Source organism: Thalassophryne amazonica, unplaced genomic scaffold (assembly GCF_902500255.1).
Source record: "Thalassophryne amazonica unplaced genomic scaffold, fThaAma1.1, whole genome shotgun sequence".
NCBI lineage: Eukaryota > Metazoa > Chordata > Actinopteri > Batrachoidiformes > Batrachoididae > Thalassophryne > Thalassophryne amazonica.
Genome location: NW_022986260.1, coordinates 235,258 through 251,513, shown reverse-complemented (window position 1 = coordinate 251,513; position 16,256 = coordinate 235,258). Strand labels below are relative to the sequence as shown.

The following is a 16,256-nucleotide window of genomic DNA, read 5'->3' as shown; positions in this document are numbered from 1 at the left end:
CTTTATTGGAATCATTGTGTGTAGAAAATGAATGAATGGATGAATGATCCGCTTGGGACTCTGACGAGGGCGGTCGCATCTCCTCCACTTTCCCTTATCTCTGCTCTCTGCCTTTAACCTTCAAGTCCCTACTTCACCAGACTGTGAATTCCTCAAACTATATTGGATTCTGGATCTATTGGACTACTATTGGATTAATCATGGAATTGATCAGCTGGTCTCTGAACGCTATTGACACCATTTTTTCTACAAGAAGGTCAGGACCGGGGGATCCTACCTGCCCAGATGGAACGCATCCTGCGGGCTATGTTCTCAACTCCTGGGGCTCTTGGCGTGTGGCATGCTTGGCGCCTTTCTCCGTTGAGGACATCGAGGATATATTCATTTTTGGTCTCATGGTAGCAGGGCTGGTACTTTTTGGCTTATGTGCTGCCCTGATCTACTGGAAAATTGGCAAGACGGCGGCATCAAGAACCACGGCCCCTCGCTTGTCTGTCATGATTAACGAGGTTGGCAAGGCAGTGCATTCTCAGACTGCGATGACTCTTGAACTCAGACGCAAATTGGATGACATCTTGGAGCAGATGCGTGCCTTGTAGATGAAGTTGGAAGATTTCAGAGGCCGGTGAATATTGTTAATTCACAATTGGGAATATTCTTAATTCATAATTGGGATTTGGTTGTTCAAGTGGAACTGTTAAAAAGTGTTTTTCAGTGCTTAAACCACAACATTACAGGCTTATCAAGCCTGAAGGTCAAATTGCCCAAATGTTTTCCTCCAGAGGAATTTCTTCGGCCTGGGGATCATTTGGCTGTTTCTTATCTCAACTCACAAAGACGATAAACTGCTTTTCAGAGGACTGTAGCATCTTCCATTCCCTCCCCCACCCCCCTCCTATCCCCCATCAACACTCCCCACTCCAGCGTCTGCTCACGTTATTCCTTTCTCCTTCGGTGGGGGCGATGCAGTTTTAGCTGCAGCCCCCGTCACTCCCCCCCCCAAGCTGACAGCGGCACATCTCAGGGTTGCTGCGTGACCTTCACCCACTTGCCTCAATTCGGATAATGGACTTCTTCAAACTTAGTGCACATAAACAATGTCAAATGTGTATGTGCTGTCTTTAATTCTGATGTGTGCCATTATTATGGTAAACGAGCAATAATTGTGGACTAATTGCTGTCTGAGGTAACTGGAGTGTAAACATAATTTCTCCACTGTGAGATCAATAAAGTATAAAGTATATCTCAACTAGATGGGAATACTGGACCAGGGCCCGAGGAATTGTAGCCTCAGAGTGAGCCAGCAGGTGTCTGAGAGCGAGTCTGAGCAAGGAGGCCACAGAAACTCCTGCCTTTGTGAGGAGGCGGGGTTGACCCTGTTGCTAGGTTTGATGCAGTTATCTAAGAGCTCTGATTGGTTGTCACAGAAAGAAGGACAAATAAAAAACAGATGTGCTCCGCCCTCCCAGTCATGAATGGACAGTGAAATCAGCCGATCACATAACCTGAACTGCAGTAATATGTGTAATCACCAGGATAATTTAATGTTATGATGATGAAACCCAGCAAAATTAATTGAATTGTTACACAGCGTGAAAATGTTTGAATGTGCGTCATTCACTTGCCGAATGTTTATATATTAAAAGTGTGCGTGTGGGCCACATGTTGTTCTTGTTCCACAAATAAAATAAAAGCTCTGTGCCAAATCTGATTATAATCGGACATTGTTTAGGGTCCCCAGAAAGCAACAATTTTCCCCAAACAAGCAGTGTAGTAATCCAGTAATTCCAGTAATGTTCTCCTCTGGGTGACTAATCAACCAGCACTTTTTGTGACTAGAAGCCATCATATGTACCTGTAAAAGAAAAATAATGGCGTGAGAGTCTTCTCCCGTTAGGGTGACACTGTCTTGCCAGCGGAGGGAGAGGAACATGTGTCACTCTGGAGGACCTCTAAATCTTATCTGACTGAGATCAAATCTGGTCTGCACCCATAAAACCCCAAGTGGAACAAAAACAACATGTGGCCCGAAGTCTCTCACAACTTTTATTTTTTCACTATGTAACATGAACAGCCCTAACATGCATGTGTGAGTTTATTTAGTATGTTCATTGTAAGTACATAATATAATTGTAATTACGTTAAAACTGCACGCATGACACAAGAAAGTGAAAACACTTATTTCCATTGTTGTCCATTTAAAATCAAATGACAAAATAGAAGTAATAATAAAATACCAATATTAATAATACCAATAATAATAATAATAACAACAACAACATACTTGACACTCACTGTCATCCTACATACGGAGAGTGTCTCTGCTTCCTCTCTGTCTTTCCTGCCGTCTTCTCTGTTTAAGACACTCTTAGGCTTTTTAAAAGTCCTCCTCCCTACTCTTACCTGTTTGGTGCCTTAGGAGCTCTTTTAAGGCCTAAGGTGCTTTGTGGACAACTTTCATCTTACCAAGGGAAAATTCTAAGAAATGTCTAAGAATTTGAGGAAATCTAAGATTTTTCTTTGAATAATGTCGCTAAGAGCTATTTTTAGCCTTAGGATGCTTCGTGAATACAGGCCCTGGTTTTCAGTCAGGGTGGGAAGCAGACTATTTCCATGAATTCTCCTCGATACAACACACTGACAGTAAAACTCATTGAGAGGACTCAAACTTGTTCTTATTAATTGTCCATAAATATTCCAGTACACAGCAGACCTGCAACTCAAAAGTATTTGATCCACTTTTTCATGCCCTCAGATCACACAACCCACTCACATTCCAGGACATACAAAGAAAAGAACTCTTTTTCTTCCCACAGGACAAAAGACATCCCTGACCCAGGAGACCGAGCTTCTGGAGTCTCTGCTGCAGGAGGTGGAGCATCAGGTTGGTCATTAACAGGAGCTTTCTTGTTTGTGTTGTGTTTATATGTTGTATAGTTTTACACTTCACTCCCACCAGAATCCTGTCCAGTCATTCCCTCTAAATCATGTCTGGCTTTTCCCTCCCAGATTGTCCCACTGAGTCGTGTCCAGTAAATCCCAATGAAAATGTCAACTCATTCCCACTTTTTCTGTCCATCATTCCCACTGAATCATGTCCAGTCATTCCCATTTATCACTGTACAGTCATTCCTACTGAATCATATCCAGTCATTCCCATTTATCACTGTACAGTCATTCCTACTGAATCATATCCAGTCATTCCCATTTATCACTGTACACTCATTCCTACTGAATCATATCCAGTCAATCCCATTTATAACTGTACAGTCATTCCTACTGAATCATGTCCAGTCATTCCCATTTATCACTGTACACTCATTCCTACTGAATCATGTACAATCATTCCCATTTATAACTGTACAGTCATTCCTACTGAATCATGTCCAGTCATTCCCATTTATCACTGTACACTCATTCCTACTGAATCATGTACAATCATTCCCATTTATAAATGTACACTCATTCCTACTGAATCATATCCAGTCATTCCCATTTATAACTGTACAGTCATTCCTACTGAATCATGTCCAGTCATTCCCATTTATCACTGTACACTCATTCCTACTGAATCATGTACAATCATTCCCATTTATAACTGTACACTCATTCCTACTGAATCATGTCCAGTCATTCCCATTTATCACTGTACACTCATTCCTAATGAATCATGTACAATCATTCCCATTTATAACTGTACACTCATTCCTACTGAATCATCCAGTCATTCCCATTTACAACTGTACACTCATTCCTACTGAATCATATCCAGTCATTCCCATTTATAACTGTACAGTCATTCCTACTGAATCATGTCCAGTCATTCCCATTTATCACTGTACACTCATTCCTACTGAATCATGTACAATCATTCCCATTTATAACTGTACACTCATTCCTACTGAATCATGTCCAGTCATTCCCATTTATCACTGTACACTCATTCCTAATGAATCATGTACAATCATTCCCATTTATAACTGTACACTCATTCCTACTGAATCATCCAGTCATTCCCATTTACAACTGTACACTCATTTCTACTGAATCATATCCAGTCATTCCCATTTACAACTGTACACTCATTCCTACTGAATCATGTCCAGTCATTCCCATTTATAACTGTACACTCATTCCTACTGAATCATATCCAGTCATTCCCATTTATAACTGTACACTCATTCCTACTGAATCATGTCCAGTCATTCCCATTTATAACTGTACGCTCATTCCTACTGAATCATGTCCAGTCATTCCCATTTATAACTGTACACTCATTCCTACTGAATCATGTCCAGTCATTCCCATTTACAACTGTACACTCATTCCTACTGAATCATGTCCAGTCATTCCCATTTACAACTGTACACTCATTCCTACTGAATCATGTCCAGTCATTCCGATTTATCACTGTACACCCATTCCTACTGAATCATGTACAGTCATTCCCATTTACAACTGTACACTCATTCCTACTGAATCATGTCCAGTCATTCCCATTTATCACTGTACACTCATTCCTACTGAATCATATAGATGATTCAAATCACAGCCCCAAGGTGCTTTATATTGTAAGGCAAAAGCCATACAATAATTACAGAAAAACCCCAACGGTCAAAACGACCCTGTTGGGAAAGTGTAGTGACACGGACCCACAACAGGGGGCATAAATGAATGGACAATGGATGAGCCCAAAACAACAATTTACTGTTGGGAATGTGCACAATGAAATACAGACAATCACAGAATTTGAAGTCAGTCAGTATACAAAGGTGATGTGTGGCCAGGCTCGAGGATAGAAGACGTCTGTCCAGAGAAGAGCCGGGTCCCACACGATTTGCACTGCCAGCGGGTCTGAAGTACGCCGGAGCCGCCAAGTCCCGAGTCCCCAGGTGGCCACCGTCTCCAGCTGTCAGACCTGATACTGCTGGCAGGAGGCAGAAACAGTTAACGGTGGGTGTGTGTGCACACACCCAGCAAACAGTCAGCAAGTATGGTTCCTTAGGTGGGAATAACACCTTCACCTCAAACACTGTACAATTACGTGCAGCGCCTGATAACTTATCCCAATTTGGCATGAAGAGCGAATTCCGTCGTCTTCCTCACAATCCCCAAATCCCAGCCTCCAGCTGCAGATATTAATCAGGAATGCCTGCAAAGAATCTAGACAATTGTGTGTTTGGCACCAGAAAACGGCTGAGAGTTTTACCGGTAGTCGATATCTCGGCAGTGAGGTGGAGATGCTGCCCGGCTTTTATGGAAGTAGGATGATGGATGATGGGTGACAGCTGTCACTCCAGGCTGCTCCTGTGAGGCGGCTGCACCCTCTCGTGCCTGAAGCCCGCCATTCAGGCAGGATGCCCTCTGGTGGTGGGCCAGCAGTACCTCCTCTTCAGCGGCCCACACAACAGGACAACCTCCCTCAACGGGCGCCTCCTGGCGCCCGACCAGGCTTGTCGGGGTGTCGGCTGTAGAAGTCGGCCAGGAGGGTCGGGTCCAGGATGAAGCTCCGCTTCACCCAGGAGCGTTCTTCGGGTCCATACCCCTCCCAGTCCACCAGATACTGGAACCCCCGGCCCTTACGACGGACGTCCAGGAGCCTGGGAACAGTCAAGGCAGGCTCCCTGTCAATGATCTGGGCAGGAGGCGGCACCGGTCCGGGGGTGCTTAGGGGTGAGGTGTGGCGTGGTTTGATACGTGAAACATGAAAAACCGGGTGGATCCGCAGTGAAGCTGGGAGCTGGAGCTTCACTGCGGCCGGGCTGAGGATCTTGAGGATCTTGAATGGTCCAATGTATCGGTCTTTCAACTTAGGGGAGTCCACTTGGAGGGGGATGTCCTTTGTCGAAAGCCACACCTCCTGCTCAGGCTGGTATGCAGGGGCCTGGGAACGCCGGCGGTCTGCATGGGCCTTAGCCCTAGTCCGGGCCTTCAGCAGGGCAGAACGGGCGGTGCGCCACACCCAACGGCATCTGCGAAGGTGGGCCTGGACCGAGGGGACACCGACGTCTCCCTCCACCATAGGCAACAGTGGGAGCTGGTACCCCAAACACACTTAAAATGGGGAGAGGCCGGTGGCAGAGGACACTTGGCTGTTATGGGCGTACTCGATCCAGGCCAAATGGTCACTCGAAGCCGCCGGGTGCGCGGCGGTCACACAGCGGAGGGCCTGTTCCAGTTCTTGGTTCGCCCGCTCTGCCTGTCCGTTGGTCTGTGGGTGATACCTGGACGAGAGGCTCATAGTGGCCCCCAGTTCCCTGCAGAAACTCCTCCAGACCTGAGAGGAGAACTGAGGACCACGTTCCGAGATAATGTCAGTTGGTATCCCATGCAGACGCACGACATGGTGGACCAGGAGGTGTGCAGTCTCCTGGGCCGTCGGGAGCTTTGGGAGGGCCATGAAGTGGGCCGCCTTGGAGAACTAGTCCACTATCGTGAGGATGGTTGTCATGCCCTGGGACTGTGGGAGACCCGTGACGAAGTCCAGGCCGATGTGGGACAAGGGGCGATGAGGCACAGGTAATGGTCGTAGGAGTCCCTGTGCTCTATGATGGTCTGCCTTGCCCCTGGCGCAGGTGGTACAGGCCTGGACATACTCCCGGACGTCGGCTTCCATAGACGCCCACCAGAAACGCTGCCGGACCACTGCCACGGTTCTTCGCACCCCTGGGTGGCAGGAGAGCTTAGAACTGTGACAGAAGTCCAGGACCGCAGCTCTGGATTCTGGTGGGACGTACAGTTTGTCCTTTGTGCCAGTCCCCGGGTCCGGTTTCAGTGCCAGGGCCTCCCAGACGGTCTTCTCCACGTCCCAGGTGAGGGTGGCCACGATAGAGGACTCAGGGATGATGGTTTCTGTTGGGCCTGACAGCTCGGTTTTGACTTCTTCTTCATGAACCCGGGACAAGGCGTCGGATCTCTGGTTCTTAGTCCCGGGGCGGTAGGTGATCCGGAAGTCAAAACGCCCGAAGAACAATGACCAGTGGGCTTGCCTGGGGTTCAGACGCTTGGCGGTCCGGATGTACTCCAGGTTCCGATGGTCCGTGAAAACCGTGAATGGCACCGCAGCTCCCTCTAACACGTGTCTCCACTCCTCAAGAGCCTCTTTCACCGCAAGGAGTTCTCGATTGCCCACATCATAGTTTCGCTCTGCCGGAGTCAGCCTGTGGGAGAAATAGGCACAGGGATGGAGGACCTTATTGGACTCCCTGCTCTGGGACAGCACGGCTCCTATCCATGAGTCAGAGGCATCCACTTCAACTATAAACTGGCGGCTAGGATCGGGCTGCACCAGAACTGGTGCAGTCGAAAACCGGCATTTCAACTCCCTAAACGCGGCCTCGCACCGATCCGACCAGGTGAAGGGGACCTTAGGGGAGGTCAGGGCTGTCAGGGGACTGACCACCTGACTGTAGCCGTTGATGAACCTCCTGTAGAAATTTGCAAAGCCGAGGAACTGTTGCAGCTTCCTGCGGCTTGTTGGTTGGGGCCGCTACCTTGGCCGGATCAGGGGCGACGGAGTTGGAGGAGATTATGAATCCCAGGAAGGACAAAATAGTGCGGTGGAACTCGCACTTCTCGCCCTTCACAAACAGCCGGTTCTCCAACAACTGCTGCAGGACCTGACGTACATGCTTGACATGAGTCTCAGGATCCGGGGAAAAGATGAGTATATCGTCCAGGTATATGAAGACGAATCGGTGCAGGACGTCCCGCAAGACGTCGTTTACCAAAGCTTTGGAATGTCGCTGGGGCGTTAGTGAGGCCGAACGGCATGACCAGGTACTCAGAGTGACCTAACAGGGTGTTAAATGCCGTCTTCCATTCATCTCCCTTCCAGATCCGAACCAGGTGATAAGCATTCCTAAGATCCAGTTTTGTAAAGATTTTGGCTCCATGCAGGGGCGTGAACACTGAATCCAACAGGGGTAACGGGTATCGGTTGCGAACCGTAATTTCGTTCAGCCCCCTGTAATCAATACATGGACGGAGTCCACCGTCCTTCTTGCCCACAAAAAAGAAACCAGCACCCATCGGGGAGGTGGAGTTCCGGACCAGCCCGGCAGCCAACGAGTCCCGGATGTAGGTCTCCATTGATTCGCGCTCTGGACGTGAGAGGTTGTACAGCCTGCTGGACGGGTACTCAACTCCCGGGATCAAATCAATGGCACAATCGTACGGCCGGTGTGGGGGAAGAGTGAGTGCCAGATCTTTGCTGAAGACGTCCGCAAGATCGTGGTACTCCTCATGCACCACCGTCAGATTGGGGGGGGCTTTAACCTCCTCGTTAACAGTCAAACTGGGGGAACCGAGGATCCTAAACACTCCCGGTGGCAGGTTTCACTCCACTGAGCCACAACCCCAGACGGCCAATCAATCCAGGGATTGTGTTTAATCATCCATGGGAAGCCCAAAATCACGCGGGAGGTAGAAGGAGTTACATAGAACTCAGTCTCCTCCCGATGATTCCCAGACACAACCAGAGTTACTGGCTGTGTCTTGTGTGTGATTAAGGGAAGAAGGGTGCCATCTAATGCTCATACCTTCAATGGTGAAGGGAGCGCCACCAGAGGGAGCCCTACTTCCCTAGCCCATCTGCTGTCTAGCAGATTCCCTTCTGACCCCGTGTCCACCAGTGCTGGGGCTTGAAGGGTTAAATCCCCACTCAGGATTGTAACTGGGAGACGTGCAGATATGTGCGTGTGTCCCACGTGAATGTCTTGACCCACCCTTAGCCCAGTCTCTAAAGGCGAATGTTGTCATTTTGGCCGTTTGGGGCAGTTTTTCTGTAGGTGCTCTTTTGAGCTGCAGAGAAAACACTCCCCGCGGGCCAGCCTCCTCATTCTGTCATGTGATCTCATTTTGGCCCTGCTCGTTTCCTTAGCAACATCAGCAGGGGGAGCTGTTGCCACACGGAGAGCTGAGGCTGTGGAGCGTGGGGAGGACGGAACCTTTTCGGACCCGGAAGGGAGAGGGACGGCGCGTGCCCGGCTACGTCCTTCGTCTCGCTCCCGACGCCGTTCTTCTAACCGATTATCTAATCGTATAACCAGGTCGATAAGCCCGTCTAAATCCCGCGGCTCGCCCTTAGCCACAAGATGCTCCTTTAGGACCAGAGACAGTCCGTTTACAAAGGCAGTGCAGAGTGCAACAGTATTCCAGCCGGCTCTCGCAGCCGCAATGCGGAAGTCGACTGCATACTTGGCTGCACTCTGACACCCCTGTCTCATAGACAGCAGCACCGTTGAAGCGGTCTCGCCTCTATGTGGGTGATCGAACACCAGTCTGAACTCCTTCACAAACACAGTATATATCGTTAGCAGCCGTGATTTCTGCTCCCATAGCCGTAGCCCAGGCGCGTGCCTCACCTCGAAGCAAATTAATCACATAAGCCACCCGGCTAGAGTCCGACACGTACATGACGGGGCGCTGTGCAAAGACGAGCGAACACTGCATTAAGAAGTCCGCGCACGTCTCTACACAGCCTCCGTACGGTTCTGGGGGACTTATGTATGCTTCAGGGGACGGTGGGGGGGTTCGTTGAACGACCAGTGGAATGTCTATATTCGGCACCAGGACAGCAGGAGGAGGAGCTGCAGCCGCGCCCTGTGCGCGCGCTTCCACCCGCGCGGTGAGAGCCTCCATCCTGCGATTGAGTATTTTGCTCTGCTCGGTCACTACGTCCATCCGAGCAGTGAAGGCGGTTAAGATGTGCTGCAATTCACCTAACACGCCTTCTGCTGGCGCCTGTGCACCCTGCTCTTCCATTGGTTGTTCGACTGATGGTTGACGCCCCTTGGAATCCATGACGTTGGCCGAGATATCCTGTTGGGAAAGTGTAGTGACACTGACCCACAACAGGGGGCGTAAATGAATGGACACTGGATGAGCCAAAAAACAACAATTTACTGTTGGGAATGTGCACAACGAAATACAGACAATCACAGAATTTGAAGTCAGTCAGTATACAAAGGTGACGTGTGGGCAGGCTCGAGGATAGAAGACGTATGTCCAGAGAAGAGCCGGGTCCCACACGATTCCCACTGCCAACGGGTCTGAAGTATGCCGGAGCCACCAAGTCCCGAGTCCCCAGGTGGCCACCGTCTCCAGCTGCCAGACCTGGTACTGCTGGCAGGAGGCAGAAACAGTTAACGGTGGGTGTGTGCACACACCCAGCAAACAGTCAGCAAGTAGGGTTCCTTAGGTGGGAATAACACCTCCACCTCAAACACAGTACAGTTACGTGCAGCGCCTGATAACTTATCCCAGTTTGGCGTGAGGAGCGAAGTCCGTCGTCTTCCTCACGATCCCCAAATCCCAGCCTCCAGCTGCAGATATTAATCAGGAACGCCTGCAAAGAATCTAGACAACTGTGCGTTTGGTACCAGAAAACGGCTGAGAGTTTTACCTTGTCGGTAGTCGATATCTCGGCAGTGAGGTGGAGATGCTGCCCGGCTTTTATGGAAGTATGTGATGAGTGGATGATGGGTGACAGCTGTCACTCCAGGCTGCTCCTGTGAGGCGGCTGCGCCCTCTCGTGCCTGAAGCCCGCCATTCAGGCAGGACGCCCTCTGGTGGTGGGCCAGCAGTACCTCCTCTTCAGCGGCCCACACAACAGACCCCCTGTGAGCAAGCACTTGGTGACAGTGGGAAGGAAAAACTCCCTTTTAACAGGAAGAAACCTCCAGCAGAACCAGGCTCAGGGAGGGGCAGTCTTCTGCTGGGACTGGTTGGGGCTGAGGGGAGAGAGTCAGGAAAAAGACATGCTGTGGAAGAGAGCAGAGATCAATCACTAATGATTAAATGCAGAGTGGTGCATACAGAGCAAAAAGAGAAAGAAACACTCAGTGCATCATGGGAACCCCCCCCAGCAGTCTAAGTCTATAGCAGCATAACTAAGGGATGGTTCAGGGTCACCTGATCCAGCCCTAATTATAAGCTTTAGCAAAAAGGAAAGCTTTAAACCTAATCTTAAAAGTAGAGAGGTTGTCTGTCTCCCTGATCCGAATTGGGAGCTGGTTCCACAGGAGAGGAGCCTGAAAGCTGAAGGCTCTACCTCCCATTCTACACTTACAAACCCTAGGAACTACAAGTAAGCCTGCAGTCTGAGAGCGACTATGAGGTCCCTAAGATAAGATGGGACCTGATTATTCAAAACCTTATAAGTAAGAAGAAGAATTTTAAATTCTATTCTGGAATTAACAGGGAGCCAATGAAGAGAGGCCAATATGGGTGAGATATGCTCTCTCCTTCTAGTCCCCGTCAGTACTCTAGCTGCAGCATTTTGAATTAACTGAAGGCTTTTCAGGGAACTTGTTGGGAAAGTGTAGTGACACGGACCCACAACAGGGGGCGCAAATGAACGGTCAATAGATGAGCCAAAAAGTAACAATTTAATGTTGTGAATGTGCACAACGAACATACAGACAATCACAGAATATCATAAGAGTCAATACACAGAAGTGACGTGTGGGCAGGCTCGAGGATAGAAGACGTCTGTCCTGAGAAGAGCCGGAACCACACGATTTCCGCCGCCCCAGAACCTGGTGAATACTGGAGCCGCCAAGTCCCGAATTCCCAGGTGATCACCGTCCCCGACTGTCGGATCTGGTACTGCTGGTGAAGAACAAAGACAGTCAAGTGTGGGTGTGTGTACACCCAGTAACAACAACGGTGGGAATGCCACCTCCACCTCTCATTCAATATGTTGCAGTGGTCTCAGCTGAAAAGGAGCGCCGTCTTGCACAGCCTCCTCACAAACGACCGGTTCTCCTGCAAATTCTCACAATAACAGAGTTACAAATCTCACAAAAAGGCTGAGAGTATTACCTCCTATGAAGTATGATATCTCGGCAACGAGGTGGAGATGACGTCTGGTCTTTATGGAGTGAGATGATGTTGAGTAGATGGGTGACAGCTGTCAAGAGGTAATGAGCGACAGCTGTCACCCCCGGCTGTGTCCATGGCGGCAGCGCCCTCTCGTGCCTGAAGCCCGCACTTCAGGCAGGGCGCCCTCTGGTGGTGGGCCAGCAGTACCTCCTCTTCTGGCGGCCCACACAACAGAACTTTTAGGACAACCTGATGATAATGAATTACAATAGTCCAGCCTAGAGGAAATAAATGCATGAATTAGCTTTTCAGCATCACTCTGAGACAAGACCTTTCTAATTTTAGAGATATTGCGCAAATGCAAAAAAGCAGTCCTACATATTTGTTTAATATGCGCATTGAAGGACATATCCTGATCAAAAATGATTCCAAGATTTCTCACAGTATTACTAGAGGTCAGGGTAATGCCATCCAGAGTAAGGATCTGGTTAGACACCATGTTCCTAAGATTTGTGGGGCCAAGTACAATAACTTCAGTTTTATCTGAATTTAAAAGCAGGAAATTAGAGGTCATCCATGTCTTTATGTCTGTAAGACATTCCTGCAGTTTAACTAATTGGTGTGTGTCCTCTGGCTTCATGGATAGATAAAGCTGGGTATCATCTGCATAACAATGAAATTTTAAGCAATGCTTTCTAATAATACTGCCTTAGGGAAGCATGTATAAAGTGAATAAAATTGGTCCTAGCACAGAACCTTGTGGAACTCCATAATTAACCTTAGTCTGTGAAGAAGATTCCCCATTTACATGAACAAATTGTAATCTATTAGATAAATATGATTCAAACTACCGCAGCGCAGTGCCTTTAATACCTATGGCATGCTCTAATCTCTAATAAAATTTTATGGCCAACAGTATCAAAAGCTGCACTGAGGTCTAACAGGACAAGCACAGAGATGAGTCCACTGTCTGAGGCCATAAGAAGATCATTTGTAACCTTCACTAATGCTGTTTCTGTACTATGATGAATTCTAAAACCTGACTGAAACTCTTCAAATAGACCATTCCTCTGCAGATGATCAGTTAGCTGTTTTACAACTACCCTTTCAAGAATTTTTGAGAGAAAAGGAAGGTTGGAGATTGGCCTATAATTAGCTAAGATAGCTGGGTCAAGTGATGGCTTTTTAAGTAATGGTTTAATTACTGCCACCTTAAAAAGCCTGTGGTACATAGCCAACTAATAAAGATAGATTGATCATATTTAAGATCGAAGCATTAATTAATGGTAGGGCTTCCTTGAGCAGCCTGGTAGGAATGGGGTCTAATAGACATGTTGATGGTTTGGATGAAGTAACTAATGAAAATAACTCAGACAGAACAATCGGAGAGAAAGAGTCTAACCAAATACCGGCATCACTGAAAGCAGCCGAACATAAAGATATGTCTTTGGGATGGTTATGAGTAATTTTTTCTCTAATACTTAAAATTTTATTAGCAAAGAAAGTCATGAAGTCATTACTAGTTAAAGTTAAAGGAATACTCGGCTCAATAGAGCTCTGACTCTTTGTCAGCCTGGCGACAGTGCTGAAAAGAAACCTGGGGTTGTTCTTATTTTCTTCAATTAGTGATGAATAGTAAGATGTCCTCGCTTTACGGAGGGCTTTTTTATAGAGCAACAGACTCTTTTTCCAGGCTAAATGAAGATCTAAATTAGTGAGATGCCATTTCCTCTCCAGCTTACGGGTTATCTGCTTCAAACTGCGAGTTTGTGGGTTATACCACGAAGTCAGGCACTTCTGATTTAAGGCTCTCTTTTTCAAAGTTGTGCTCAATGAGGATGTAAAGCTATTGACGAGATAATCTATCTCACTCACAGAGTTTAGGTAGCTACTCTGCACTGTGTTGGTATATGGCATTGAAGAACATAACAAAGAAGGAATCTTATAACTCTTATAACACTTATAACTCTCCAGTCATTCCCACTACATCATATCCGGTCATTCACACTCAGTCATGTCCAGTCATTCCCGCTGAGTCATGAACAGTCATTCCCACTGAGTCATGTCCAGTCATTCCCACTGAATCATGTCTGGTCCTTCCAACTGCATCATCTCTGGTCATCCCACTGAATTATATCCAGTGGTCTCCACTGAATCATATCCAGTCGTCTCCACTGAATCATATCCAGTCGTTCCCACTTATAACTCTCCAGGCATTCCAATTTATAACTGTCCAGTCATTCGCAATGAGTCATGTCCATTCATTCCCACTGAATCATGCCCAGGCATTCCTACTGAATCATGTCCAGTCATTCCCACTGAATCATATACAGTCATTCCCATTTATAACTGTCCAGGCATTTCCACTGAATCATGTCCAGTCATTCCCATTTTAAACTGTTCAGGCATTCCCACTGAATCATATCCAGTCATTCCCACTGAATCATGTCTGGTCATTCCAACTGCATCATCTCTGGTCATTCCCACTGAATCATATCCAGTCGTCCCCACTGAATCATATCCAGTCGTCCCCACTGAATCGTATCCAGTCATTCCAATTTATCTGTCCAGTCATTCCCAGTGAGTCATGTCCATTCATTCCCACTGAATCATGACAAGTCATTCCCATTTATAACTGTCCAGGCATTTCCACTGAATCATGTCCAGTCATTTCCACTGAATCATATCCAGGCATTCCCACATATAACTCTTCAGGCATTCCCACTGAAAAATGTCCAGTCCTTCCCACTGAGTCATGTCCAGTCATTTCCATTTATACATGTCCAGGCATTGCCACTGAATCATATCCAGTCATTCCCATTGAATTATGTCCAGTTATTCCCACTCAGTCATGTCCAGGCATTCCCAGAGTCAAATCCAGTCCTTACCATTTATAACTGTCCAGTCATTCCCACTGAATCATATCCAGCCTTTCCCACTGAATCATGTCCAGTTATTCCTACTCAGTCATGTCCAGGCATTCCCACCGAGTCAAATCTAGGCATTACCATTTATAACTGTCCAGTCATTCCCACTGAATCATGTCCAGTCATTCCCACTTATAACTGTACAGGCATTCACACTGAGTCATGTCAAGCTATTCCCACTTATAACTGTCCAGGCATTCCCACTGAATCATATCCTGGCATTCCCATTTATAGCTGTCCATTCATTCCCACTGAGTCATGTCCAGTCATTCCCACTGAATCATATCCAGTCATTCCCACTGAATCATGTCTGGTCATTCCAACTGCATCATCTCTGGTCATTCAAACTGAATTATATCCAGTGGTCTCCACTGAATCATATCCAGTCGTCCCCACTGAATCATATCCAGTCGTTCCCACTTATAACTCGCCAGGCATTCCAATTTATAACTGTCCAGTCATTCCAAATGAGTCATGTCCATTCATTCCCACTGAATCATGCCCAGGCATTCCTACTGAATCATGTCCAGTCATTCCCACTGAATCATATTCAGTCATTCCCATTTATAACTGTCCAGGCATTCCCACTGAATCATATCCACTCATTCCCATTTATAACTGTCCAGGCTTTGCCACTGAAGCATATCCAGTCATTCCCACTGAATCATGCCCAGGCATTCCTACTGAATCATGTCCAGTCATTCCCACTGAATCATATACAGTCATTCCCATTTATAACTGTCCAGGCATTTCCACTGAATCATGTCCAGTCATTCCCATTTAAAACTGTTCAGGCATTCCCACTGAATCATATCCAGTCATTCCCACTGAATCATGTCTGGTCATTCCAACTGCATCATCTCTGGTCATTCCCACTGAATTATATCCAGTGGTCCCCACTGAATCATATCCAGTCATCCCCACAGAATCGTATCCAGTCATTCCAATTTATCTGTCCATTCATTCCCAGTGAGTCATGTCCATTCATTCCCACTGAATCATGACAAGTCATTCCCATTTTTAACTGTCCAGGCATTCCCACTGAATCATGTCCAGTCATTTCCACTGAATCATATCCAGGCATTCCCACATATAACTCTTCAGGCATTCCCACTGAAAAATGTCCAGTCCTTCCCACTGAGTCATGTCCAGTCATTTCCATTTATACATGTCCAGGCTTTGCCACTGAATCATATCCAGTCATTCCCACTGAATCATATCCAGTCATTCCCACTGAATCATGTCCAGTTATTCCCAGTCAGTCATGTCCAGGCATTCCCAGAGTCAAATCCAGTCATTACCATTTATAACTGTTCAGTCATTCCCACTGAATCATGTCCAGTTATTCCCACTCAAGTCATGTCCAGGAATTCCCACTAAGTCAAATTTAGGCATTACCATTTATAACTGTCCAGTCATTCCCACTGAATCATATCCAGTCATTCCCACGTATAACTCTTCAGGCATTCCCACTGAATCATATCGAGGAATTACCATTTATAA

General features: G+C 47.2%; 1 protein-coding gene across 1 annotated transcript in view; it reads left to right on the top strand.

Annotated features, from left to right (window-relative positions):
- The window catches only part of trim37 (tripartite motif containing 37), a 405,219-nt gene that overhangs the window by 165,832 nt on the left and 223,131 nt on the right, over nucleotides 1–16,256 (top strand). The window contains exon 9 of the mRNA XM_034165414.1: nucleotides 2,817–2,884. Within this exon, the coding sequence (XP_034021305.1) occupies nucleotides 2,817–2,884 (68 nt within the window). The remainder of the gene's footprint in view (nucleotides 1–2,816; nucleotides 2,885–16,256) is intronic.